General features: G+C 41.9%; 1 protein-coding gene across 5 annotated transcripts; it reads left to right on the forward strand.

Annotated features, from left to right (window-relative positions):
• The first annotated feature begins 4,915 nt into the window (after window positions 1–4,915).
• Window positions 4,916–25,278, forward strand: SLC46A3 (solute carrier family 46 member 3). Of its 5 annotated transcripts, none has more exons than XM_050713468.1 (6): window positions 4,916–5,463; window positions 12,362–12,574; window positions 17,786–18,659; window positions 18,982–19,065; window positions 20,485–20,641; window positions 22,596–25,278. In XM_050713468.1, the coding sequence occupies exons 2-6, from the start codon at window positions 12,383–12,385 to the stop codon at window positions 22,681–22,683; spliced, it is 1,395 nt and encodes a 464-aa protein (XP_050569425.1). In that variant the 5' UTR covers window positions 4,916–5,463; window positions 12,362–12,382; the 3' UTR covers window positions 22,684–25,278. The 5 variants fall into 5 exon arrangements, with proteins under 5 accessions (XP_050569425.1, XP_050569441.1, XP_035398401.1 ...); XM_050713484.1 differs by lacking the exon at window positions 4,916–5,463 and adding an exon at window positions 11,647–11,718; XM_035542508.2 differs by lacking the exon at window positions 4,916–5,463 and adding an exon at window positions 12,037–12,208.
• Window positions 25,279–26,681: the final 1,403 nt, after the last annotated feature.

The raw sequence follows: 26,681 nt of genomic DNA on the forward strand, positions 1-26,681 counted from the left end.
CAGTTCTGGTTTATACCTAGATTTTTCCATCTGAAAGCGGGTTGTGATTTTTTAGGAAGCAAAACAGTTAGGGGCATCAGTGAGCTGTACATATTGTTGCACCCAGAGAGCTGCCAGATACGTTCCCTGTACACCTACAACAGAAAAGCACGGGACAGTGGCTCCTCTAAACCATAGGGCGATGCAGGGCAGCAATGGCCAAATAATACCCAACAACCAGGTGCTGATTTTACCACTATTATCACTGAGTCCGTGATGCTGCCATGGTGCCCTCTTTTTGTGTGCCCTGCCTGGCTTAGTCTGGTGTTTCCTTACTTTTGTGCCACCCATCCCCACTGAAGAGTCCACAGCTGGACCCAGATGATGCACAGAGGGCACAAAAGATGTATGCACCACAAGGGTGAAGAAACTCCTCTTCTTGCATGCAGACGTTTTGGCAGAGCCCGCCTCACCCTATTTAAGGTGCTCAGCAGTTGGGCACCACCAGCCATCGTACTTTGTACCAGTTATTACAGCAGAATTGCCAAGGGTCAGGGCAGAGAGTCAGGCAGAGCCCGGTGAGGGATCCTGCACAGCCTCGGTGGCTAAGCTGCAGGAAGGCCAGAAGGAAGAGGAGGCAATGAGATGCTAATAGGAAGAAATATATTGCCTAGAGGACCGGTCTCCAGCTCATTAGGACTGCAGTCGCCAGGGGAAGATAAGGCTGGGGCACTGCTTGGCACTCTCCCATCAAATTGAGGAACTGCAAACGATAGCTGACAACAGCTCTAAGGAAAAGGATGGATAAAAGCAGAGCTTTGGCAAGCAAAGCTTCAAAGCATGAAAAGGCAAAACATTCTCAAAGCCCTCTACTTGCAACAAATATCAGTCTGCATGCAGATCACTCCCAACAATAAAAATTGCCTCGAGGGGATAGGCAAGATATTATGATAGGCATGAAATCAAATACTGCCAGCTATGCCACCACAGTCACATGTAAGGCATGGCGGAAATGATAACCACTGCTCCATAATGGCAACTTTACGTGCCGTGTGATATCGCACAGCATTCAGAAAGTTGATCAGCATGAAAAACAGGGTGGGAGGGAGGGAGGGAGATTTATTACACAGAAATTTACAGCTTAGTCATGGCTGAAATGCTATTGCTTTTATGCGAACTGTTGGAGTAAATTTGATCGCATTCAACACTTTGCATATTTTCATCAGCAGGGGAAAAAAGATCTATAGGCAGTAATTTGGAAAATAAAAACTCAAAATGCAACCAGAAAATAAACATCACCTGTCAGTTTTTACTAGCTGAAGAAAATGTCGGGAAAAAATGGCTTTTGGGGGTAATTATTATCTCAGTTTCAGATGTGCTGTCTGGTGGGACTCAGCGACTGCGACAGGCTTGCTCTGATAATGCCAGCAGTGTCACAACGCTCTGAGACTGACAGCTTATTTTCTCATGACTGCTTGAAACATAGAGGACTAACTCATACCATCTCACACGAGCCAGCGATGAGGAAACCGAAGCCCTTAATACTTCGCTGCAGCTGCATGCAGCAGATTCCCAGGGGATGTTAGAGCATCCATGGCTTCTCACCTTTCTGAAGGAACTGCAACCGTTTTCTACCTGCAACCTTGTCGTCCTGCTGAGAGCTTATATTTCTACAGCACATCCAGTATCGAGGGGGAATGAATAAGATGTCATAACAAGCAAACAGCTAGTTGCTTTGTCTTCCTAAATTCCTTTACCACTGCAGAACACATTAATTTATTATAATAGCTACACTCATGTCCTAATCTGCATCCATGGCATTCATTCCATTATGCGCTGTGATGATATGGTCATTGCACAGGTATTATTGTTAACTGCCATGAAACATCACAAAGCACTTTTGGGAGGAGGTATAAAATCAGTAGTCCTACAAATCCCACCTTGTTCACGTTTTTTCCATTGCAAAGTCATATTTGAAGAGAATTTTCATTGCATTTTTAACAACAGTTTTCCCATACACTGCTCAAAAACTATATTACTGTTCAACAGCCTGCTGATTTTTCATCATTCAGTAGAGGGTTAGTGTGTTGCTTTTCTTCTCTAGCCGCCTGGAGGTGGCATGGGACAGCTGGGGTGTAGCTGCTGCAGGGACACGAGCAGTATCTGATGCCCTATGTCTGCAATTATCTGATGCCCTGTGTCTGCAATAACGGGGATGTCATGTGAAATGCTCTGATTGCAGCAAGGCTTTCTTTGTTTTAGCCTTCTTAGATCTGTTGTAAGCGGGAAGAGAAAAATTTCACTTCACAGCAAGTGATTCTTTATCTCCCTCTTGCCTTTCCTAAACTACAGCATATATGAGTTTCCAGCTCATAATTACATATATTGAGTTGTACCCATGTAAAAAATGGAGAGGAGAGGAGAGGAGAGGAGAGGAGAGGAGAGGAGAGGAGAGGAGAGGAGAGGAGAGGAGAGGAGAGGAGAGGAGAGGAGAGGAGAGGAAAGGAGAGGAGAGGAGAGGAGAGGAGAGGAGAGGAGAGGAGAGGAGAGGAGAGGAGAGGAGAGGAGAGGAGAGGAGAGGAGAGGAGAGGAGAGGAGAGGAGAGTCCGTCCTTCCTTCCTTTTCACGCAGTATCTTCTACCTGAATTCAGACGGTTTCATCATACAGGACCATAACACCATGTCACTGAGCAGAGGTGCTCAGAGGGCAGGTCTCCCTGGAACTGGGATATTTTCACTCACCTGCATTGGGCTGCTCTGGACTAGCCCCTAAGGATGGTGAGCAGTGACACTGTGGCTGTGCCTTCCCTCCCTTTTTCCCAAAGATGAATGGCTTTTCATCACAGTTAGAGCCCACTGCAGTCTTTCAGCTGAACAAGAACCAACAAAATGCAGGTGGCCTTAGCTTTGTGACCTCGAGATTACCCCATCAGAAAATCTTTATCGCTAACATAAAGTATATAACTTAAGAGAAACACCAGCAGAGCAACTTCTGTCTCTGAGGCTTCTCCCCAGTATTGCCTTCATCATTCTGACCTCCCAGCATCCTCACAAAAGCTGTTTCTTTTAACAAATCTGACCACTGAAATGGATGTAATCAAATGGGACTTTCTGGAAAATATGCCCTGCTTTTTTTATGGTAGGCAGTGTGATTCTTTTATCTTAAAATTTACTCTAAATTTCTACCGTTTCACATTAGATTTCATACTATGTGATCCCAAAATTGAGCTGAATTTTCTACTAGCTTGGGAACAAAATCCACTCGCTCTTGAAATGCTGAGAATAATAGCCTTCTCTCTTTCATGCGGTGTTCTCTGAACCCTGAAAGTACACCCATTTCCTTCAGTTGTTCTTGCTATAAAGGTAATTAGTATAACGGGTTTGTAAAAGTCTGAGGTGATTTCACCAAAAAAGTGTGAAGTGTTTTCTAGGAACTCGTCAGCAATGAACTGCGAAATTGTATTGGGCTTAGGCTGAAGAATTGCACTATAATGAAAAATTAAATCAGTCTTTGATCGCTAGTTATGGGATACTTAACATTTTAAAATGTATTTTGCTCATCTCAATTAAAGCAGTCTTGAGGCTATATTCATTTTAGCAGCTCTTCAAAGACATGTAAATAACACCAATCTTACTAAGCAGGAAGACTCGTGTAGTGCAGAATAGTTAGAATACCAAATTTTCACCAGAAAATGCAGAATCCTGATGTGCTGATTACAGCTGCAATTAATAGTGTCAGCCTAATGGGCATGCATGCACTGACAAATTTGATTTATAGCTACCAGGTCCAAATGCCATGTATTTCTTAAGATGCCTGCTCAGGAAAACTAGTAATTGTCATTTCTGGCCAGTCTCTGTGTGCCCATGGGCCTGATAAGTTGCAGAATCTTCTCATCCTCACAGTAAATAAAAGTATTTTAAATATTTCAGGTTGGGCTTTTATTGTAACCACTGTAAACAAGCGTGGACCGATTTCTGAAACCTCCAGAAAACAATTCAGCCCCACCTCATGGGGCTGAACACCTTGATGTTCCATTACCTTTGACTACAGTCCTGTTGCTTGCATGTCCCACAGCATGACAAATAGTAATGCTTAGGCAAATTGAATTCCTACTTTAGTTTACTAAGGGACAGAAAAATAATTGTAGAGGACAAGTGACGGCAGAAGCAGAGGAAAGCAGCAGAGGTGCATCTTGATGCGCAGCAGGCAGGGGTTTTCCTTCGCGGCTCTGCCACCGACTGCCAGATCATGTTGCAGGAGAAATGTGTTCCAGATTAGCTGCAGGCATTATAATCACACTTAAATCAACTTAAATAGGCTTTCTCCTGAAGTCGTGTTTTCATACTGGCTCTGCATGGCAGAGGGAGATAGCCTGTAGCTGTCGTGTAGGCATAACACGACAGTGGGGTGGTCAGGCACCGTCTGACCTGCAATAAATCTTACCAGCCAAAGCAGCGTTGGTGGTTTGGATCCTGGATGAAGCACTTGAAATTGGATTTCCTGTTTTGTTAGCCCAAGGCCTAAGGACAAAACCAGTGCCAGTTGGAAATGTTATTCCTGACTAGAGATTAAAAAGAAATAACTAAGGGTGGAGAGGAGATGACAAAAAGTAAGATAATGTTTTGCTTGATTCTCACAGTAAATCCATTAATATCTTATTAATAATTATAGTCATCAGTGATACTTTGTGCACATGCTAAAAAGTCAGGTCAGACAGCCTGCCAGTCCGACACGAGCAGCTTACACCCAAGCTGTGCACATGGGCAGAGGCTGGTAGAGCTCCTGGGGCATCCCAGAGGAGCTCCAGGCCCTCAAGAAGGCAGAGCCAGGCGTGGAGCTGGTGCCTCCAACAATTCCTGCACAGTCATTTAAAGACTAAATAAAAGTCGCAGCCAGGAAATATGCAATAGAAAAGACAAGCTTAAGGCTGTGATATTTCTGAATGAGCATGTCTCCATTTAACTCTTACAGCATTTTCATTTATTTATGTATTTAAAAAAAATAGCAATGTATTTAGTGATGTTATAGTCAAGTCATCAGAAAGCCTAAAACCATAGATGAGGGAAAATTCAAGTATTCACTGTCTCACATGGCCAGCTTCTTCTGAAATGCACGTTATTTGTACTCAAATACACTGTGATTTTATAAATCGATTTTATTATTTTCTTTGAATTACTGAAGACATTTAGTAGTGTCTTCACTAACGTCTTTCTGTTTTAAAAATAACAGAAATGTTCAGTTTTGTAAGAGAAACTTTTCCTGCATTGTCCCAGAGAATGAATACAAGTTTGTGCTCAAAAAATCCTTCTTGTAGAGGAATTTTTCTCAACATAAACTTGAATAAACTCTGTCAATTCTAAAAAGAAAAGGTACGGGAAAGTATAACCACTTCAATACTGAGGCTGAATCACCAGTGCTGAAATAATGCATGCGGATGGAGCAGGACAGGCAGAAAGTGAAACTGGTGCGAAACAAAAGTGAAGGTAAGTAAACCTTACTGCTTTCACCTAGAGGGGGTGGAGAGCAGCTAGACCTGCTGGTGACAGCTTGACTTTTTGCTTTCCAGCTCCTTTTTGTATTCCTCCTGCCTCCACCAAGGGGGCTCAGCTGCTTCTGTGAGGTGTCAGTGCTGGGGAATCAGGCATGGGAAAACCAGGAAGTTATTCCCAGGTCACAGGCATGCCAGAGGGACAGGAGCTGCTGAGGCCATTGCAAGACCTCAGCCAAAGAGAAGCGGTCAGAGCAGAAGGGATGTACGAAGCTGGGCAGAAGATGCACCAAAGGAGGGCACAGGATAGCAGGGATCTTGAAGTAGTCATGAAGAAAACCCTCATGACATAGTCGACAAGAATGAGAAAGTAAGCAGCAGACAACAGCTGCCTGGAAAGAAAAGGAACAAAGAGCTGAAAGAGTCAGACGATGTTTTTCCTGGTTGTTTTTCAAGAAGGCTGGATAAATTTTGCAATCAAGTCCCAAAGTGCTTTGCTAGCAATCCTTTTTCGCATTAAGCAGTTAAGGCATGATATGCAAACACAGTCGGGGGAGCAGACAGCACAGCTCTGAACAGGAGGTCACTGTCAAGTCTGTTTTGCAAAAACCCTTGTTAGCTTCCCCACCACAAACCTTACCTTAAAAATAGACAGAAGGCAAAACTTGCTGCCCACAGTGAGGCAAACCTCGTGCTCAGCAAGTTCTGATCAAGTTCAGAGAGCCACTTGCAAAGCTTTCTGGAAAATACTTGTGCCTTCTCCTAGAAAAAAGCAACTCGAACAGGCCTATGCAGAAAGCTAAAAGTTTCTCCAGTATTGTCATTCAACTTCTCACCAGACTTCTGGAAAAAAGGAAAATAAATAAATAAATAAATAAAAATACAGCTCTAGACCACATTAAAAAAAATACACTGGCTCCTACTGTAACAAATCCTCCAATTTTAACAGTGCCAAGTTAATATGTAAAATTGAGTATAAAACGGGAGATTTCCCACTCACATACTATCACATCCACAGTCAAACCACTGAACAGCATGAGCCTTTTGGCCCTTCCCAGAGGCATAAAAAGTCATAGAAGATGATCTCTACTCGCTCTCTGGATGTGGTTGAGAGCCTGTATCTTGACGAAGATAAGGCAGCCCCTAGCATGGAATAAAAAGAAAGGGCATGAAATAACAAGACGGTTTTCTGAGCAGGATGTATGCACCTTAAAGGAGAAATTTCCGGTCTGTGCTATCGCCCACCTCAGCTGTGTGCTACAACTTGGCGACCCTCTCCCATCGCATACTGAGTAGCCAGAAGCCCATGTAGTTCAAATTCCCCTCTCTGACTAATGAGAGCTGCTTAGGAAACGGGATGAAACCCAAGCAAATGTTGTACTGACTGTTCTCGGTGTACCTTCCCTGCTTCTAGGAATCAGCAGTTCAGGAACAGTTTGAACCAGGAGCTGCATCCGTCACGGTCAGGCTGCCGTGGCGAATGTGTCCCCAGAGGATGTGTTACCAGGTGCTTAAACTTGGCTGTCACACTTGTTATTAAACCAGGTAAGCTGACGACCTCCCAGTAACAAGTAGCAATGTTTCCCCAGGAATGGAGCTGCTCTATCTATTATTTACTTTCCCTGTGGGGCTAGTAAACAGCTTTCAGTACTATTGTAAAAGCAATTCACTTCTTATGATGCCTAAAGCTGGATCCACGTGCCTCTCTTGAGGGTGATGGGAGACAGTAAGTCCTCGTCTCTGAAGAGGGAGTGCAGCCAGCCAGTCCCACCCAGTTTGCTAGGAGTGAAGAGCACTTTTCTCTAGCAAACTGCAATATTTGTGGAGTATGGGAGATAAAGTCCCCTGAGACAGTCTCCTTAGTTAGGTCTCTGCTTGTATCAGGTAACAAGGAACACCAACTCAAAAGTAGCACGCAAGATGTTTGAAAAAGAGCAGATAAAGTTTAATGGCATTCTACAGCAGCACAGCGGGTGACTCAGTGGCAGCTACTCCAGCCCTGCTTCAGCTGCCTGTTTTCAGTTCCTCATTTCAAGGTATTGTTTACATCAAATAAAAAAAAAAAAAAAAGAAAAAAAAAGGAAGAAAAGAAAGAAAAAAGGGGAAAAAAATAAAGAAACCTATCAAGTTCAAAATTTTTGTGCAAGCAGAATGCCTTTGTCCACTTCTGCAAAGGGGTGGAGTGGAATAAGTTCCAAAGAGAAAGCACTTTGCTGATTCACTTTGAGCAGGAATGCCAGCAGCCGCTGCTGATCAACCCCACCCAACGAGCAGCTTAGCAGGGAGGGGGCAGAGAGTGACAGGCAGGACAGCAATACCAATGTTTATTTTTAAAAGTGGTTTTGCCTTATAAGATGGTGCTGGAATGGAGAAATTAAGAGATGCAGTCTGACTTGTGCAACCTACCTCATGTACATGCAGTGGAAAAAAAATATATATATGTCTACTACTTCTATGCAACCGGAAGCAACATAGGAAGGAAAACAAACAAACCACAAGCAGAACCAAGCAGCTGCATAAAATAAATTTCAGCTCATCAAGGTGCCTGAAAGGCATCCACAGCAGGTTTCACAGCTCCATGAAGCTTTGTTTCGGACTTGATGCAAACACAAAGGGCTATCTATGCAGGCCACACCTGAACCTGGTTTGAAGAACAATTCTGCCCCAAGTCATTTAAACAAAAAATCCACCAGAGTGAATGGCTTTGAAGGCAAAAACCTGAATCTGAGATATGACATAATCAGAGACAAGAACTGAGGACTTGTAAATACCTAAGTATGAGAGGAAAGGTAACTAAAAAGCAAAAATACTGAATAGATTTGGAGATGACTGCTGTTATTTGGTGTGCGTGAATGAGAAGCCAGCAAGAAAATTTGCTTTGTTAAGATCATCTAATTCAGAGAAAATAAATATATCCTGAGGCCTTACAAATGTCTGAGGACTCAAACACGCACAGATTTTCAACACAGTATTTAAGAACAGCAACAAGTACCATGTGACATGGAAACTACAGTGAATCCTCAACCTGTGACAGAGGAGTTCAGAACACTTCTGTAGTCAGCAACACTGGCTTGGTGGGATGCCCTCATTTGTAGGTGTTACCTTTCTGGCATCTTCTTCCACACCAGATGAACTCAGTCATGTTGTTTCAGATATTCTGGACTCCAAAAAAACAAAAATGTTACTGTTTTTGATTATTTACATCTAGTTATACCCTGGGACCAAAGGAGACTCAGACCAAACGCTACACAGTGTGGATGGAGCCAGTTGGCTCTGGGAGAAGATGGGGGTGAAGGTGAGAGCCTCTCTGCTCTGCTTGGGCTGCAGGTCAGGGCCACCTGATGGGAGAGATGCCATTAGTAAACAGTCAGAGACCGGAGATGCCATTTTTTGCCTTTAAACCCTGAAAATTAGTGATGATCTGCATTGAATGAAAATTAGCAACGTGAAACTGGCACAGGTTGAAACTCTGGGTTGGATTATGGTAATTATTTATCTCTTTTTACAGAAGAAAGTTACTTCAAAAATGTGTGGATTTTTTTTTTTTTTTTGCACAATTTTTCCCTAGCATGTTTTCTTTCAGCCTCATATTTAAATCTTCATTACTACTCTCTGTTGTTACGGCTTGCATTCAAGCTTCATCAGTCACCTATGCTATAATAAACACAAAATGAACAGTTGCACCTAAAACCCTGCATGCCTCTGCAGAATTACACAGCTTATTCCTTTCTCCTTTTCTGCAGCCGTACTATTTGGAGAACTTCTGTCATGTATCTCTATTTGCCATGCTAGCGAGCAAGATGCAAGGTATGCAAGGTTTCTGCAGAGCTGAGTTTCTTTAAAACTGACTGTGCAAAAAGTGTGCTTTTTTCTTCCCTCTTTGATTTTTTTTTTTTAATTTGTGCTAAACATTGTTATCAAGACAGTCTTGAAACCATGAGCTGAATACTACCAGATACTAGTACTTCTTACTGTCATTGTGTAATCCACTAATGATATGTAGAAGGCTAAGGTTCTCCATGAACTCAGTAGATTGTTAACATGGAAAATTAAAGTCACCTCAATTTAAAGAAGTACTTAATATCTTAGAAGGCAATTAAAGTCACATTTTACATGGCAGTACTATTTATTAAATCACTACTAATTCTTTGAGAAAAAGTTCAACAAATGAGATGACCCAAATACCTCCAAATTAATTTTCATTGGAAGAACTCGCTAGAAAAAATAAATGCATTTAAAGAATTATTGATTTTTGAAAATATACCTTTCTTCATAAAACTATCTGGGAATGTAATCATAGCAATCACTGAATGCCAAGATCTTGCCACAGAAATTATGCACAATTTTTTGAAGTGCAGGAGGCTTTATTTGAAGATTTCTAACACTGTCTTTGCCCTTTGACCAGTGCTGGTGTGATCTCTTCAAAGGCTCCTAATGTTCTGAACTTTGAATTTCATTACATACCTCTCCTGTAACATATTTCTGCCTGCAATGAGAATGGTTCAAATCCTTCTAGCAGTTTTTTTCTGTGCCCTGACAAGCGAGGTACCACCTTCAAAGATCAGTAATCTGTTTGCTTTTTAAGATTGTTTGACTGAAAGCTTAGCAAGTGCCCCCAGAGAGGTGACCTCCACAATGAATGCCACACACACTGCTTCAATTCCTCATGCACTGAGGATGTCAGTAAACAAACAATACACACTCCAGAACAGATACCACATGCCTGTGACCTTCAGGAAGACTGTTCACCAGCACATCACTCAGATTTGGGCCAAATTTTGACTACTGGTGACTGGGGAGAGCAGCAGCTACTTTGCTATATATTTGCTTCAGAGGATAAACACCACCCAACAAAGTCTGACCTTAAAGGTTTAAAATCATGCCTGCTGCATTTATGAACGACATGCTGGACCTAGCGAGAAACCTAATGGGACTCTGGCATCCTTTTGTGCAAACAACACAAAGCTTCCAAGGGTTTAAAATCCCATCTTCACCCCACCCAAAGAAATGTTAACCACTGGCTGAGTGACCCGAACAGCCCCGCTCATCTTGCAGCCTATTCGCATATAACCCTCAAGTGATCACTTTTGCTTTATCTCGTGACAAACAAAACATTGTCACAGGACCGATCACACTTTGGACCTGGATGGGAAGAGGAGGACAGCACTCTCTAGAGCTGATCTCAGGCCACAGCTGTACTTCTTTTGAATCGCTGTGTCTGCGAGCAAGCCTACATGTGAGACCAAACCATCCGAAATAAATGATCGAGGCCACTGAGCTCATACTTTGGGGTGATCCTACACTAAGAGATGTAACAGCCCACCGCTGCCCCCAAATTTGGGGCTGACTGATGTGTCACATGCCAGTGAAACACATTCAAGCTTTGAGGTCTTATGACCCATGTTGCTGTTTTTAAATAAGTTTATGAAGGAACTGAAAACTCGTGAGGTAATGAAGCCCTGCTTCTTGTTTTAAGAGAAAAACTACATCAGGAAACCTTCGAAATTTTGACATTGTGATAAATTAGCGGGTGTTTGTTCATTGTCTCTAAAAGGAATGCAGAGAATATACTGAGAAGATAAGGTTTCACAATTTATGGCCTTGTTAAGGGGGAGGATTAAGAAAGTAGATAGTGGGGAAGGGGGTGCTGGGCAAACATCCTTGATGAAATAAAGACTCTGTGATCGCAAGGCATCGCTTCACTACCCCCTTTCCTGAGCACGAGCATAACGCATGAACACTGAGAGAGGAGCGACGACCCCCCAACAACGGACTGCGCAGCCTCAAGAGATTCAACAGGAACTTGGATGCTATAAAACAGCGATGCGAAAAAAGGAAAGTTGCGTGCCGTGGCGGAGCGGAGACTCCCTGGCCGCCCAGCGCTGTTTTGCTTGTGCCTGCTTACTTAATTAATAAAATATTTTTGATAGACCAGAAAGTCTCACTTGAGTGGTCTCACTTATGACAGACATGTTTTTAGCAAATACATCTTTCTGCAACATTGGTCATCAATAATCACAGATTCACAGAATTGTAGGGGTTGGAAGGGACCTCAAGGGATCATTGGGTCCAACCCCCCAAAGTATTTAAGGCTGAAAGGAGGTCCTTTGGGCTTCAGTTTTGCAACTATGTCTCCCGTCCTTGTCCACATTAGCATGCTCCAGCCCTTGAAGGTGTAAATAGTTGCCATCTAAACAGCAGCACCACAGCTCCACAGACACCACCAACACCCAACTGCTGGGAAAATGAGGTGTATGAACCAGAGACGGACCAGTGGCTACCAAACGTTGCTGGCACACACCATGTCAAGCCAAAAGCGTGAAAGCGGAGAAGCCCAAGCAGCAGTATCGCTCAGCCCACTAGAGGAGGCTGCGAGCGGGGCGAACACTGGGGCCCGCTCAGCCACCACCGCCCTCGGCGGCGCCGCCCCAGCCGCCCCCGAAATGGCGGCGCCGCAGCCGCCCGCCTTCTTCCTCCCGGCTGCAAGGGGCGGGAGCGGGCCGGCGTCCCCGCCGAGGACACTCCTCCGGCGGAGGGACGAGGCCGCCCCTGCCGGCTCGCCTCTCGGTGTCGGGCAGCGCCGGCACAGCGGGCCGCGGGGCGTGGGGGCAGCGCCGGAGGGCAGGGGGCGGCCGGCTGAGGGGAGCCGCCGAGCCGGGAGGCACCCGAGGCGGGCAGGTGCACCGGCCGCAGGCCGAGGGGCTCCTGAAGGGAGATAAAATTACCGGGTGCTGCTCGAGGTGGGTGTTTTGTGGGTGAAGTTCGGACTTCTGCCCTTTCAGGACGGCTGGCACACGCCGGAGCTGAGCCTGCAGGTATGACAGTCGTTTTGCTTTCTTTCAGTGAATTCTCGTGACCTTTTTTTATTTTCTTTCCTCTTTTCTGGTGCACAGATTTAAAAGCCGAATCCCGAAATGGGGAAGGTTTTCTTCGTGGAGCCGGTCATTTTCATCTACATGTTTGCTTCCTACTTGACCAGCCCGGTGGTGCAGCAGTTTATTTACCGGAGGCTGTGGGAAGAGGAGTACAATTCCACTTTCATTAGCAGTAGTAATACTAGTTATTGCGAGCAAAACAAAAGTAGCACAGCTTATATCAAGCAGAAGGTAAGAGCGAAGAAAAACTACAGTTGTAAGTATATGAAATGAAACTTTCAGCCAGTAGGTACTGCCTCAACATAACCTCCTTGTCTATAAACTTATTTAACCTTGTATATGTAGAAAAGCAATAGATTTGCAAACTGCTGTCATTCTACTGTCTCCTTGCTCTTGTGTTGCACTGTACATAGTTGTCTAGGCTATGAAGTATGTCCAGGACGACACTGAGATAAATTCATCTCTTAATGGTTGAAAAACATCGTAGAGGATTGGGCCCAAGCTGGCACTGGCCTTGCTTGTCAAAGTGTACAGTTGAAGGCTCCCCTTCCAATAACTTCAGTAACAGCTGTGCAAGTGTTTATGCACCCCTGGTAGTGACTGTGACTTCTAGTCTTCTTGCTAAGTATGTAGTTTACCAGTTGTCCCATAATTTTCAGGTCTAGTTTACAATGTATGTATGTCAGAAGAATTAAAAGAACGAAAGGATAGGGGCCAAAATATTTTTTTTTCTGATTTTAAAATATGAAAAATGATTCCACTAATCTTTGCACAAACGAATACAGTTGATGTTTAACCAGTCAGAAAATCACTTGTCTGCCTTGTTGAAATACAAAGATGGCACAATGACGGCATCCCATGGTCAATTACGTTTTTAGCATTTTTTCATGGTCTAGCATGCTGGATAACTAGATGTTGATTGGAATCTCTGCTGTGGTAGTTCAGTTCAGTTTTAATGCTATGTGTAAGCATAACTAGCTGTGGGCTGTCAACAGAAGAGGTGATCATACTCCACTTTTCCTTTCCTCTCTCGCCATTGTTCTCCCCACGTGTTGTATTTGGTAATTATTACAGTTAGAGGTTACAGCTTGTGTTGGATCAGAGTGCTGGTTCAACAGAAGGCTCATCATTTTTCAAGTTCGTGTTTGTTTTTCTGAAGCAGCGAATTGCTCTGACACACTCTGTAGCCACATGATTGCAGTATCTAGCACAGGGATGACAGAGGGAATGTATTAACAGAAGAATACAGCAGAATTGTCCTTGGCAACAACAACTGGAACTTAGACTGGATTAAGTGCAATATGAAACTACACAGTAGAGTCAGAAAAGTAGATGGCTTGGACTGTAAATTACACAGAATATGGAGTTAAATTACAGAGAAAATGAAGTTTATAAAAACTATCAGCCACTATTCTATGCTGCTGAAAGGGATTGCTGCAGCGTCACAGGTGGCACTAGAAAATTTTAGTCACATCCGAGATTTGAATCTGACGTGCTGCGTATGCACAGGACTGAACAGCTGAGCTTATCAACCTCATTTGTCAAATATAAAAGAAAATTTTAAATGATTCGTGCTTCCATTGAAGGTGATTAAAGAAATAGTTCAGAATTTTTAGCATGGAGTTGGTTCTTCCTCAGGTGACAAAAGTAGAAAGAATTTAAAAATAAAAAGGTGAATAGAATTCCAGTCCAGCATGCATTCTGGGCTGCCTGATCAGCCAAGGAAGGTAATATATGCCACTCGTTAGAACTGACTTGGAGCTAATAACCAATTATTGGCTCCATAATGTTTGTATGTTCCTCCCCCAAAGTGTTTTTCTTTAGTGTCAGCTCCTCATTTGGTGCTGTATGTGGACATTTTGTCATACAGTGTTGTGTCAATGCAAAGGGCAACTATAAGAATTACACGTGGTGCTTGCAATTCCAATCACAGATCCCATCAAGAAACCTACATTTCACAGACATTTCTGCACTTTGCATTTGCTAGTACCCCCTAAATTCAGCCTGATCTTCAAATTGTGATCCCAGATGTTTCGGGATATAAGACTAGACTTCTGTTTTGGCAAAACACTGAAGCAGAATACTTAATTTCACATGAATTTTAGATGGTGTCTGTGATTATTATTTACAAATTACAGTATTTGGGGCATAAAGGAAACAAATTGTGTTTTCCATAAACAAAGGAAACGATACTTGAGAATAAAAGCCCTTCAGGATGGTGGTTGAGTAATGGCCAACAGAACTTCTTTGTTTCCCTTTCCTGACAAATTTCCATTCCCTTCATTTAAGCGATTGTCCACAGGCCATGAATTGTTGAACAGTCATGCTCTTGTCTGGATGACTAGCCTGTATTTTTGTACCATACTTGTTACCATAGTATGTGAATATAAAACTCTCCAAACACCCATTAATTTCAGCAGAACCTGGTGTCTGTGCTGAGCAATAATCCCATGTATGGTGAAAAGAGCAGATCCAGTAATGCAGTCCCATGCCCTTTGCCGATGATATAAGTAGGTGTTTTGGATTTTCCAAGACCCTCCTAACTGGGTTATATATACACATACTGTAAATTTTACTGGTGGGAGTGTTTGGTGTTAACTTTTAGAGGGACAACTCTTTTATCGGTCGGTTTAGTTTAAGTCCTTCAGTTTTCAGAATGGAGAAGCTCTTTACTAATCTCATCTGTTTCAAAACAAAATGTAAAAAGAAATTGAAGTCAAAATCAATTGAAGCCTGCAAAAAAAACGTAGACTGTAATTCAAAATGGATAGTCTTGGCAGTTTTTAAATTGATTATTTTTTTGGATCTGAAGGAACCATAGTCATTTATAATAATTGAAAAGTAATTAAAATACAAGCTGGAACATTCTAATCACTGGCTTGAATAATCCTTTTTCTAGCTCAGGAAGAGCTGTACTATTAATTAAACGTTGTTTATCACTCAGAACATGCATTTTCTGTTGTTACACACTAATATTTTTTAATTTTATGAGCCTGTCTGTTTATCTTATCCTGTACATTGTAGCTTCAGGCAAAACTCTTCTCTCGTAAATTAATTCTTATATAAGTGAATCATTTCTTAATTTTCTTGCTTTTAATTTTGAAATCTGTATTTTTGAGAATTACTTCTATGCAGCGTGAACATTTTTTTCAGAGTAGAGTGAATTTACAGATTAGAAAGACTAGACCTTTGAATTTATTTAGGTACATTGACTTTAATAGTTACAGGATTGTAAAGGAGCTGAGGGTTTGAGCAGTCATTTTCTGTATTCGTTTCCATTGACGTTATAAAAACTTGGAGGCAGGTTCCTTACACTCTAACAGGAGTTTTTCTTTACTTCTCTCTTTTAGTCATCTTGTCAGTAGACAGCGAGTCATTTATGTCAGCAGGGTTATGGTCACTTGGGGTATCTGGATTTGTAGCCACGTTCTTTATGTTGCACACCTACTTCCTAAACTAAAAGACCCAAGTCTTTGTTGTTTTATTCCTCCCGTTTCATGCTTATTTATGTTTTGGTGATATTTGTCTAGTATGGTTAACGTGGTCTAGAATAGAGTTAGATAGATAGATTTAGATAGATTTAGTTTTATTTCCAGTATACTAGCATTTCTATGATGGTCTTTTCCTAGAACCTGATACTAGTAAAGAAGCAATGCCTGTGACAACAAAAGAGTTCTCTTTGCCTGATAAACTGTACAAAAAGCACAACCTGTTAAAGAGTGTGGTGGTTTTTTTTTTTCAGGCTTCATAAATGCAATTACTCATTGCCCTGGAGTTGCCTGTGCTTTGTGTGCTACGCCCCATTTGCTGAGTTGCTTCCCTTGCCATTGGCACTATCTTTTCAGAGAAAATAATGTCCCATCCCGTGCTAGTCCTGCTGCCTTTCTCCTCTGAGTTTAGGAGTTTAAATCGCTTCCTTTCCTACAGCTTTCTTCTCTGGGCTGTCCGGCTTCCCCCCTGCACTGCTGTACTCTGTAGACAGGGGCCCCCAGCACAAGAAAGGTATGGACCTGCTAGAGCAAGTCCAGAGGAGGGCCACAAAGATGATCAGAGGGCTGGAGCAGCTCTCCTGTGAAGAAAGGCTGAGAGAGCTGGGGATGTTCTGCCTGGAGAAGAGAAGGCTCTGGGGTGACCTCGTTGCAACCTTTAAACACTTAAAGGGGTCTTCCAAAAAAAGATGGAGAAGGACTCTTTACTTGGGTAGATAATGATAGGACAAGGGGGAATGGTCTTAAACTAAAAGAGGATAGAATTAGACTAGACGTTAGGAAGAAATTCTTCCCTCAGAGGGTGGTGAGGCCATGGCACAGGCTGCCCAGAGAAGCTGTGGATGCCCCATCCCTGGAGGTGTTGAAGGCCAGGCTGGATGGGGCTTTGGCCAAGCTGATGTAGTGGGAGATGTCCCTGCCCATGGCAGGCAGGTTGGAGTTCGATGATCTTTAAGGTCCCTTCCAACCCGAGCCATTCTATGATCCAATGGCTTCCTCACCCACTGCATGTAGGCCGCATTTTATTCCTTGTTCTCAAGCACAGCCAGCAGGAATGCAGAATAAAATCCACTGCTTGTCCCCTAAAATCCACTACTTGTCCCAAAATCTGTCAGCAGGGAAGGAATTAAAGATCAGAATATCATTTTCCATCTCAGTTTGGTCAGTCGATATGCTTTTGACCATTCCAGGGTGGCTACAGTGCTGGCCAGCAGACATCATGAATCCTAAGGTAGTCAGATAACATTAGAGAAGAAAGTAAATGACTCCACAGCGTTAAGGGAATTGCAGGCTTTCTAGGAGTGCCTCAGCATCAGCTGAATTTTCCTCTTGCAATAAAACCTTATATCTTGTAAACAAAGAAAGAGGTTGAACAAGAAATTGATGGTCTTTGCCTATAAATATAAATAAGAATTCATAAGGAGCTTTAAAAATTGCCCTAAGTACATTCCTTAAAATTCTGGTGTTTTTTTGTTTTTTTTTTTCATCATTTGGATGCTACTTGGTGGGGATTATGTTGGCTACAGAGGAAACACCGGAAACTTGTAAAACAGATGGCTTGAAGACAGGCTTAGAAAGCTAGGAGACTTTCATGCCTATACTTTCTCCTGATTCTTGGAGAGTGCAGCCCCCTGCCCAGCTCTGTGTGATGCCTCAGAGAAATGTCAGAGAGTGACTTTACTCCCTGCATCTGAAGGTTTTATTTTGTGGGATGATTCAGGAGGAAGGGTTTGTGCGAACGAAGTTACTGCCTTCTCTGCTGCTGCTCTTTTATCTGATCTGCTTGTTCTCTTTGAAGGGGCTGTTGGGACTGCTGTTTGTCTAGCCTGCATGAATATATTAAAAGCATGATCTGAATCTGTTGCATGCTTGTTATTGTTTAAGTGTAGTATTATACATATATATTTACAATGTATTAAAGTGTTAACTATTATTTTTTGTTTTCTCTTTGCAGGGAGTTCAAGAAAAGACTTCTCTATTTAATATGCAGCTGGACTTAACTGGGGCAGTTCCCAGCCTCATAGTTGCCTTTATCATTGTAGCTAACAGCGATCGCCAGGGACGAAAAAGATCTTTAGTTTTACCATCAATGGGAGCTTTGATTGCAGATATTTTCCGGACTTTAATATCATATTTTTCCTTGTCACTCTCTATCCTATTTGCGGTTACGTTTATTTCTGGACTGTTTGGGAGTATGGCAACTTTTCTTGGAGGAGGCTTCGCTTACATAGCAGATCTGTGTCATGATGAGAAGCAGAAAACAACGCGAATAGCTGTGGTCGACTTGATTTTTGGAGTTGTATCCGGATTGGCAGGACTGTCTTCTGGCTACATTTTAAGAGAAATAGGCTTTACGTGGACATTTGTGACAGCATCTCTGCTTCATGTTGTTAATATTATCTATATTATATTTTTTCTGGAAGACACAGTAAGCATATCTGAAACCCAGCAACAGGCACAAGTATCTTATAAAGAACTTCTAAAAGAAACATTTTCTGGAGTGTACATGCTTTTTAAAACTGCCCCTTCTAAAAAGAGAATTTTAATAATTGTGTTACTTTTTACATTTATGACTTACTTGTTTACTGTGTTTGGTGGGAGTTCACTTTTTACACTGTATGAACTGGATGAGCCACTCTGCTGGAATGAAGTATACATTGGATATGGAGCAGCTGCATTCACTTCTGTCTCTCTGACCAGTTTTTTAGGAGTTTACTTTTTTTCAAAATGTCTCAAAGACATTTATATTGTATTTATTGGGATATTTTCTTACATTGGAGGAATAATCATGGCTGCCTTTGCCAAAACGACCCTGCTCATGTTTCTAGGTGAGTTCAGAATCATTCAGTCCATGCTCAAAAACATAAAAGAAAATAGTGCTACGTTATCTTTAGCAAGTGTTGTTGGTAGATATTGGACGTACCACTTTGAAAGGGTCATAATGAGGTAAAATATACAAGGTTGGGTCACACTGATTTAGGATTTAATTAAAAAATTAATAGTGTGGAGAGCGAATTACTTGCTTATGATTTGGTTTTGGTGCCATATAGATATATTGGATTTAGGAATTTATAATTCATTTACTGTGTGTCTGTAAAATCCTGGATTTTTATTATTTTAATGTCTCCCTACTGAATCATTGCTTTACAGTAAGAGTGCCATCTTTACTCTGCCTTATGCCTGTTCCTGTTCTCCGATCCATGCTGTCAAAAGTGGTTCTCGCCAGCGAACAGGGTGAGTGGGATTTGTTTTAAAAAAATACAATAATGGTATTTCAGAACAGAGATGCATCAAGGTTACCTTTAAACAAACAGATATAGAATTGGCATTTTAAGACTGCTTTTTTTTTTCTTTGTTCCATATAATATGACCCTACGTCATGCTACTAATGGCTTTTGATTTTGAATTTAATATTTAAAAAGTTGTGTTTAAAACTACTGCAAGTTTCAACCTTGAAAGGAATTATTGATCTAGAAATAAAGATTATAGAGAACGCGAAGCAGAAAGATGTTCAAGATTTATACAGATATTCATTGTAAATGTGACATGTAGAACAGGTTCTACATTCACAAGATTTTTGGCAGAGAAAGATAACGCTCGTGTTGTTTAATCAGTGTCACACTTTATAATTTAGAAAGGTAGGCTACTAGCAAGGGCCTTTGGCTACTTGTACTTGTCCCAAAGGATATAACATATTATTTTTAGAGGTACTTTCTGTAGTGGAACACAAACACAAAAAAAAAAAAAAGCATGTGAGGCCTCAAAATGTGCCTCTCGTGTCTCATATTTTGCTGTGACCAGATTTTGAGGAGCACAGACTGTCTAGAAGCATTCTTGTGAGCTGTTTGGTTTTATTTTTGAAAAAGCATTTCTTTAGACGCTGAAACAAAGATCTCATTGTACTGAACTATGCTAATATACACTTGTTTTTGCAGTTTCTTGGCATTCTTCAGAGCTTGGGATTCTTGAGTAGTTTGATACAGGGGTCAGGTTGCCTCTTGCCGTCCTTTTCTGCTTACCTATTGTGATTTTTGTTATAGTCCCATGAACATGAACGCGGCTTGGGAAAATATGTTTAAAAGTCCGCTGATGGGATAGACTGACACCCCAGTGTCAGTGTTCAGCACAAAAAAAAAAAAAAAAAGTTTGCTTCTTCCCTTTCAAAAATGAGAGGGATATAGTTATGTGCTGAACCAGCAGTCTTTGTTACTTCTCATTCCAAAGAGCTTCTTCCATATATATGGACAAAAATTAGGAAAGGAGGAAAGAAGAAGGGAGAGTGAGAACAGAGAGGCGTACTGGAACAGGTAAAGGATGGAGCTGTGCAGAGGATGTTGAGTGAGGGTGAACAGCTTGCATTTCATGTAATAAGTAGATTCCATAGAGTAGGTATGGTGACAGGATAGCAGCAAAGAAGAATAGTTTTCACTAGCAAAACTTTTATTTTTTTTTCCATTTAAAAAGTCTTTTGTAGGAGTCCCTATGGAAGACACATAGCAAAGACGTATTATACTCAGGTGCTTGTTACTTGCAAACTTGCTAAAATATTGCAGATAGAGAGATTTTTTGAAACAAGTTTTAAAACTGTAGTACTTTGAACGGGTTTCTGCTTTAATTTGTTTTGTTTGTAATCCATTCATTTGTTTTTGGCAGGTGCTGTGTTTGCTTGTATTGCCTGTTTAGAAGTTGTGACCGGCACTATTTCACTTTCAGTTTTTAATGTTCTCTATGCAGCTACCGTTGCATGGTTTTCAGGCTTTAGCTTCCTCTTATCAGCAGGCCTTTGTCTAATTCCACTGAGTGCACTGTGGTGAGTACATGTCAGGAGGGTCCTTCTGGCTACTTTTACTAGTGATTTCTGTTTTGACATGAGTTGAAGCTAAATGGCATAATGCATTCTCAAACTTCCCTGTTTTGTAATGTACTGGATGTATTTTGTGTAGCCTTCCCTTTGGTTCCCACCCAGTTATATATAGCTTATATACATCAGGCCTATGGAAGGTACTCTGAGACTTGGGCGCAGGGAGCTGCTTGGAGTGGGGCAGAGCTGCGACTGGGGTAACGTGTGACTGGGGGACAGGACAGGACAGGAGGGAGGGAGCCCAGGCTATGGAGAGTTGTTTTGTCTCATGAAGCTTGTGATCGCTTCTCCAAGAGCTGCTAACAGTTGCTGTAGTTCCTGCTGCTTCTCTCTTCAACACCTACCCTTCAACACCTTGCTAGAGATTTCCCACCATCAGTCCAGTTTGAACCATGATCCAGCTACCTCCTCACAAATTCATGCTGTGAATTTGTCACCTAATTCCCCCAAACTGAAATCTGTCCTGAATTCACTACGAGATGGATACGCAGTACCCTTGACTGCATGTGTGTGCCTTCCACTGGTTTGAGACTTACACGTGCCTTCCACACAGAACTGAAGTAACAGATCGCTTTAAGGCCACGAGCGTAGTTTTGCAGCCCTTATAGATGCTAAAGGGGGTTATAAATATGACCAAACACCCAGTGAATTCAATGGAAAGTTATCTTTCCATGTCATTGGTCATGGATACCTTGTGACTTAGAGCCATTGAAACCTGTAAAAGATCTGCACTAACTTTAAGCCCCATGTAAATAAACCTCCAGACGTGTTTAAAAAACATTACTGTGTAGTACTTGCATATAATCACATTTAATGACCATCTAGTCAGTGAAAGATCATTTTTCATGAGTATATTCACAAAAGCTGAGTTCACTTTACATTATTTGAGCATAAATTGTGTCTTTTTACGATGCTGGAACATAGATTTAAATGGCAAAAGGATCACTTCATTAAATAGATTTATATTCAGAAAAAGAAAAAAAGCTATTTTTTAAAGAGGAAGGTACTTCTGCTAGAGAATTGTATCTGCAGCAGAAGCGTTTACCTTGCAGAAACACCTTGCATAGCCTTTACCTCAGTCACCTTTTATCTCTACATCAGCTGCATTTTCAGTTTTAAATAGGAAGTAATTATGCTGTAGATTTAGCACATGTCACATAATTCCAAATCTGTGCCTGCCTCACCACAGTATTTTACTCAGTCTATTCAGAGAAGTTATACTAATGGCAACTTAAAAGAAGACTAAGATAGTGATGGGTCTCATACCTAAGGGAATTGAAGCAAAGGGGCCTTGGGCTGCGAGTTGAGAATACTTTTTAGGAAGGTAATAAAACTAGAGGAGTTCAGTTATATGGTTGTACGTATTTTTGTTTTATGAAATACTAGTTTAGTTCAGTGCTGCATGGTATAAAAGTTTCTGTTAAATCAGTATTCTCTCCGGAGAATGTCCCGAGCAAAAGTTCACAACTATTTACTATGAAATCACCACCATCCTGCAGTGAAAACTAGCATCATCATCATAAATTTTGGAAAGCTATTTATCTTTTTCTTCCATCAGTATTGTCTCAAATATGCCACCCTTTCAATAACCTCTCTCTAAAACCTTTCTTCTGAGTGTGTCATGTAATCTTACTGTTTGAGAGCAGGAATGGTATTAGTTCCAGTCTGTAATATATAAGGCCTGGTAGTTTGGTGCTTTTCACAGACAGCAGAAATGACTTCACCTAATTTGAGTAATAAGGGGGAAGAATTGTCATTGCTTTTGTTTACTAAGATATGTCAGCTGCTTTCTGCTGCAGAAGATGGCTGTAACAGAACTATCGGGTGTGTTTGTTGTTGCTGAATCAGCACGCTCTACTGAAGTATCTCAGCTAAAGATATCTGTCTTATCTGTGTCTTGCAGCTGGCTTCTGTGCACAAGCTGGAATGGGGAGGACTTGGCTCTGCTTGTACCTGACGAAGTATCCAGCATAGACAGTGTTGATAGTTGAACAAAGGATTCAGCTACCTGACTTATCTGACATGCAGTGGCAGAGACCACATGTCATATCGAGACCGCAGAGATAACACAAAAGTTGCAGATGAAATCTACAACTAGCACTGAATTGGTAGCACTCTATATCCAGTCTCTTTTTTTAGCACTTGAATAAAGCAATCTCCTGTACCTAACTATGCAAGTAGGCTGGCAATGGAGATTTTCATGCTGCTTTCAGCATGGAGAAAAAGTAAGGTAGGATGACACTCTTCTGCCACTTACCCTTTCTCACGTTTGAAAACGTCAGCTGGGGATTGTGATACATCTTGTGTCATTCTAAGTGGGGTGACAGAGATAAGTTTATCAGCCCCTGAGCCAGAGGGTGTTGGCAGTTCTCCTGAAGCTGCTGGAGCTCGTGCCAGCTGTGCGCGCAGTCCACTGTGTACATCTGAAAAGGTCTGTCTTAACTGTGGAAGCCCACAAAACTGTTTAAAATTACTAAACCTAAAGGTACTTTTTTTCAGAAGGCAAACAAACTGGAAGCGGTACTTGTACCTGCTGTAAGGGGACTTACTGCTCTGCAGTTAGCAAAGAATGTTTGTGCAAGTTTAATGTATGATGTGTGGACCTTGCCTGTGACTTAGTTCTTAAAATGGATTTTCACGCAGAACTGTCATACTTAGAAAATTTCCAGCTTGCGGAGTGTGAAGTTAGGCCTATGCCTACATTTTACAGAGGCCATATTGCACGTTTATTTTTAGATTATAAATTTCTCATTGTTTTTATATATTAGGGACTATGTACAGACACCTCTATTTTTTTGTCCCATAGATGTTTTCCAGCTAAGCTGGCTTTACTGAAGTTTCTTTTTTTTTTTTTCCTAGTGAAAGGGTGTAATAGCATTATTTTCAGAAGATCTTTGATTATTTTTTTTAATAATTTAAAAAATCTGAACCACGTATCTAAGCATTTGCAATGAATGCAATAATTTATTAGCATTTGAATAGTATTTCTTATCTCCCAGACACTTTAAAAATGCTATTGAGAACCTCCCTCCACAATAGATACTATCCTCCCTGTTTCAGAGACAGAGGAATCAACAGAGAGGACAAGTGACTTGCCCTGGGCCACAGTGCAGATTGGTGAGAGTGCTAAACCTAGAAATCAATTTCTGTGTTGATTCTTCAGCTTTTTGTTTGAGATCTATATGTAGAAACTAGCCAGAGTGTTAGCTTCTGGAATGCACAGCAGAAGTGTGAATGTAAACACCATGTTGAAGACCACTGCCATGTATTATTTTAGGAGAGAGTTTTACAGCCAATATTGCCCTGATCCCTGAAAGTACAGGGAGGTAGTATGTGACTTTCTACTCCCAAAGGGGATTAGGTAGAAAAATCAAAAGAACAGCAAGTGGCTGATATTCACAGGTGGAAAGCTCTAGGAAAGCAACTGTGATATGGGAACTGACTTCGCTTGCACATAGTGTGTAATAAAAATGAGGACAGCCCTAGCATATGCTGTATTATCAAAGATCTACTTACAGTCATTAATACTTGTCACATCAACAGAGTACTTCTCAGAGGTACTCCACCAACAAATATTAGCACCTCATCATGATGATGCTATGATACTATTGCAGATCCTTTCTGTTTGAACAATATTGTTTCCATACTGTACATCTTGATCACTGAGAAGTTTGGAAGAGGGGTCAAATAAGGTGAAGGAGAGTTTATACTATCCAGAAAATCATAGAATGGCTCGGGTTGGAAAGGACCTTAAAGCCCACCCAGTTCCAGCCCCCTACAGGGACACCTCCCACCAGACCAGGTTGCCCAAAGCCCCATCCAGCCTGGCCTTGAGCACCTCCAGGGATGGGGCATCCACAGCTTCTCTGGGCAGCCTGTGCCAGGGCCTCGCCACCCTCTGAATACAGGGGACTGCTATTAAACATAGCCAGCCCTTATGTTTCTGTTCTCATGGACCAAGGCTGATGTTGGCAATTAAAGGTCGTTAGCTTTTTCTAGCTAGTTTATATACTAGCCAGTAAATAAAACTGCTGAACTCTCCTCTTCTGAGGTGTGTGAGTTGCTGCCAAGTTGTTGAAATGAGCTGAGTTTTAGAATAGTCACTGGGTCCAAAACATAGTAAGTAACTGTAAAGAGTTTAAGAATATGCTGATGTAAGGGATTTCAGCACAAAGACTACATTGTCATCCTTTCCTCTTCATTATGCAGTTTTGTAAGAAAGACTTCATGAAATTAACTATTTTGCACAAAACTGCCTGGAAAAAGTAAAGCATGTGAAAGGGTATATGCCTTCACTTCTTCAGTGCAGACCTCTGCCAGCACTCTACAGGTAGCAACAAAACAAGTCAGTTCCATAGCAGCATTCAGTTTGAGAACAAGAAGGTGCACGTGCACTTTAGAAGTGGCTTTGGTGAGGTTTGATTTTGCTGTATGAAGTATTAGCTGTTTGCAGAGTATTTCTGGCAGACAGAATGTAGGACTGGCTGTGAGTTCAGATCAAAGCACATCGATACAAATCGTGTTTTTGAAGTGTATGGTACAAGTTGAGGAAACTAGGTACTAATGTACTTCATATTATTAAATCAAAACCAAAAAGTTTGTTGTAGTTGTTTTATTTCTATGTAAATGCAATTATTTTGACAAATTAACAGTGAAATTTGGTCTCGTAAACTGTGTTGTATGTAGTACTTGATGTGGCTTTTGACAAATGGCCGACAGGAGGACAGGTGGAGTAATGTTATGTAAACAGAAGCAGCAGCACTATGGTGTCATCTATTGTTGCAGTGATAACAAACAAACAGCAGTGCAGGAAGGTGCGCTTCTGCTTTCCTTCGGTGCTGGGGGAGAGGCAAGGCTGCTGCCCAGAACATCAGCACCAACAGGAGGTGGGGAACTGCAGTGCAGGGACAACTTTGCTGCACGCAAAAAGTCAGCACGAACTCAGCATGGCAGTGCTTCAGAGCTGCATGTTACACCTGCGTGCTCAGAAGCACCTCCATCCCATGGCCCACCTTGGGTCCAGCACGAGACCCAGCTGCCTGCACACCTTGCTTAGCATGCCTCTGCTCAGGCCACGGGCTGTGGGTTGCTCCTTCAGCGCCTGCCTTACACAGTGAAACCTGTGTGAAATAAGGAGAAGGGGCTGGGCCAGGATGACCAGCCCTCACATCATTCCACTGCAACACTTAGCAAGTGCAGCCCTTCGTTTTTGTCTTGAAAGCACTTTGCCTCAGTCCTGTTTGACTCCCATGACTTTGTTAACAGCATACCACATAAATTCTCGATGTGCCTCTTAAATATACCATTTGCTTTCCAGCCTGGCTAACCCTTAAAAGCAGCTTCCTTACAGACACGATGAACAATGCAGCTTCCTTGCTCTGACTATGGCTTGATCTCACCAAAGATAAAGTATACTAAACCTTGAACAAAGCCACCTAGAAATTAAGTCAGGCCTCCTAACATGTCCACTGTGCTTTCACTAATGAGAAACTCTACTAAATCCTTTGTCTTATGTAGTTTTGCTCAGGTGCAACAGCGTCCATCTCCCAACCCTCACTAGGAAAGGCTGACTAGCTACATACGCAGAGGCAGGGAGTTCACAAAGTAGCAGTCATTGAACAACCGTGGGCCAAGTGTTTCTTGCACACCCATTCCTGGAACAGTGCCAGCAGGAAGGCAGACCTGAAAATCCTCCTACAGTATCTTAAGTCATCCCAGACCTGTCTAGGTAATCTCTTAGCCTTTCTGGCCTAACCCCTGACCCAGTTTGCTTTACAACAGCTTACTCTTGCTTTATACATAACTGCCAAGAAACTTAAGCCACGTATAAATTAGCAGCCAATCCCAATCATCAATGAAGTATACCAGCTCACTGAAAGAACAGCAACATAAGATAGTGAGTAGGTCTATGCTTTCATGTCAAATTTAGTCTTATTGTTTAACCTCACTGAGGCAAAAAATACAAAAGAAGTCTTAATTTGTATTTCAT

This window comes from Cygnus atratus, chromosome 1 (assembly GCF_013377495.2).
Source record: "Cygnus atratus isolate AKBS03 ecotype Queensland, Australia chromosome 1, CAtr_DNAZoo_HiC_assembly, whole genome shotgun sequence".
Taxonomy (NCBI): domain Eukaryota; kingdom Metazoa; phylum Chordata; class Aves; order Anseriformes; family Anatidae; genus Cygnus; species Cygnus atratus.

Excerpts from the sequence above, each read along its gene's own strand:
- SLC46A3 (XM_050713468.1), top strand. The coding sequence starts at position 12,383 with ATGGGGAAGGTTTTCTTCGTGGAGCCGGTCATTTTCATCTACATGTTT. Across the intron at positions 18,660-18,981 it reads GACCCTGCTCATGTTTCTAG|TAAGAGTGCCATCTTTACTC; the intron begins GTGAGTTCAGAA and ends ATTGCTTTACAG. Across the intron at positions 20,642-22,595 it reads ATTCCACTGAGTGCACTGTG|CTGGCTTCTGTGCACAAGCT; the intron begins GTGAGTACATGT and ends TGTGTCTTGCAG.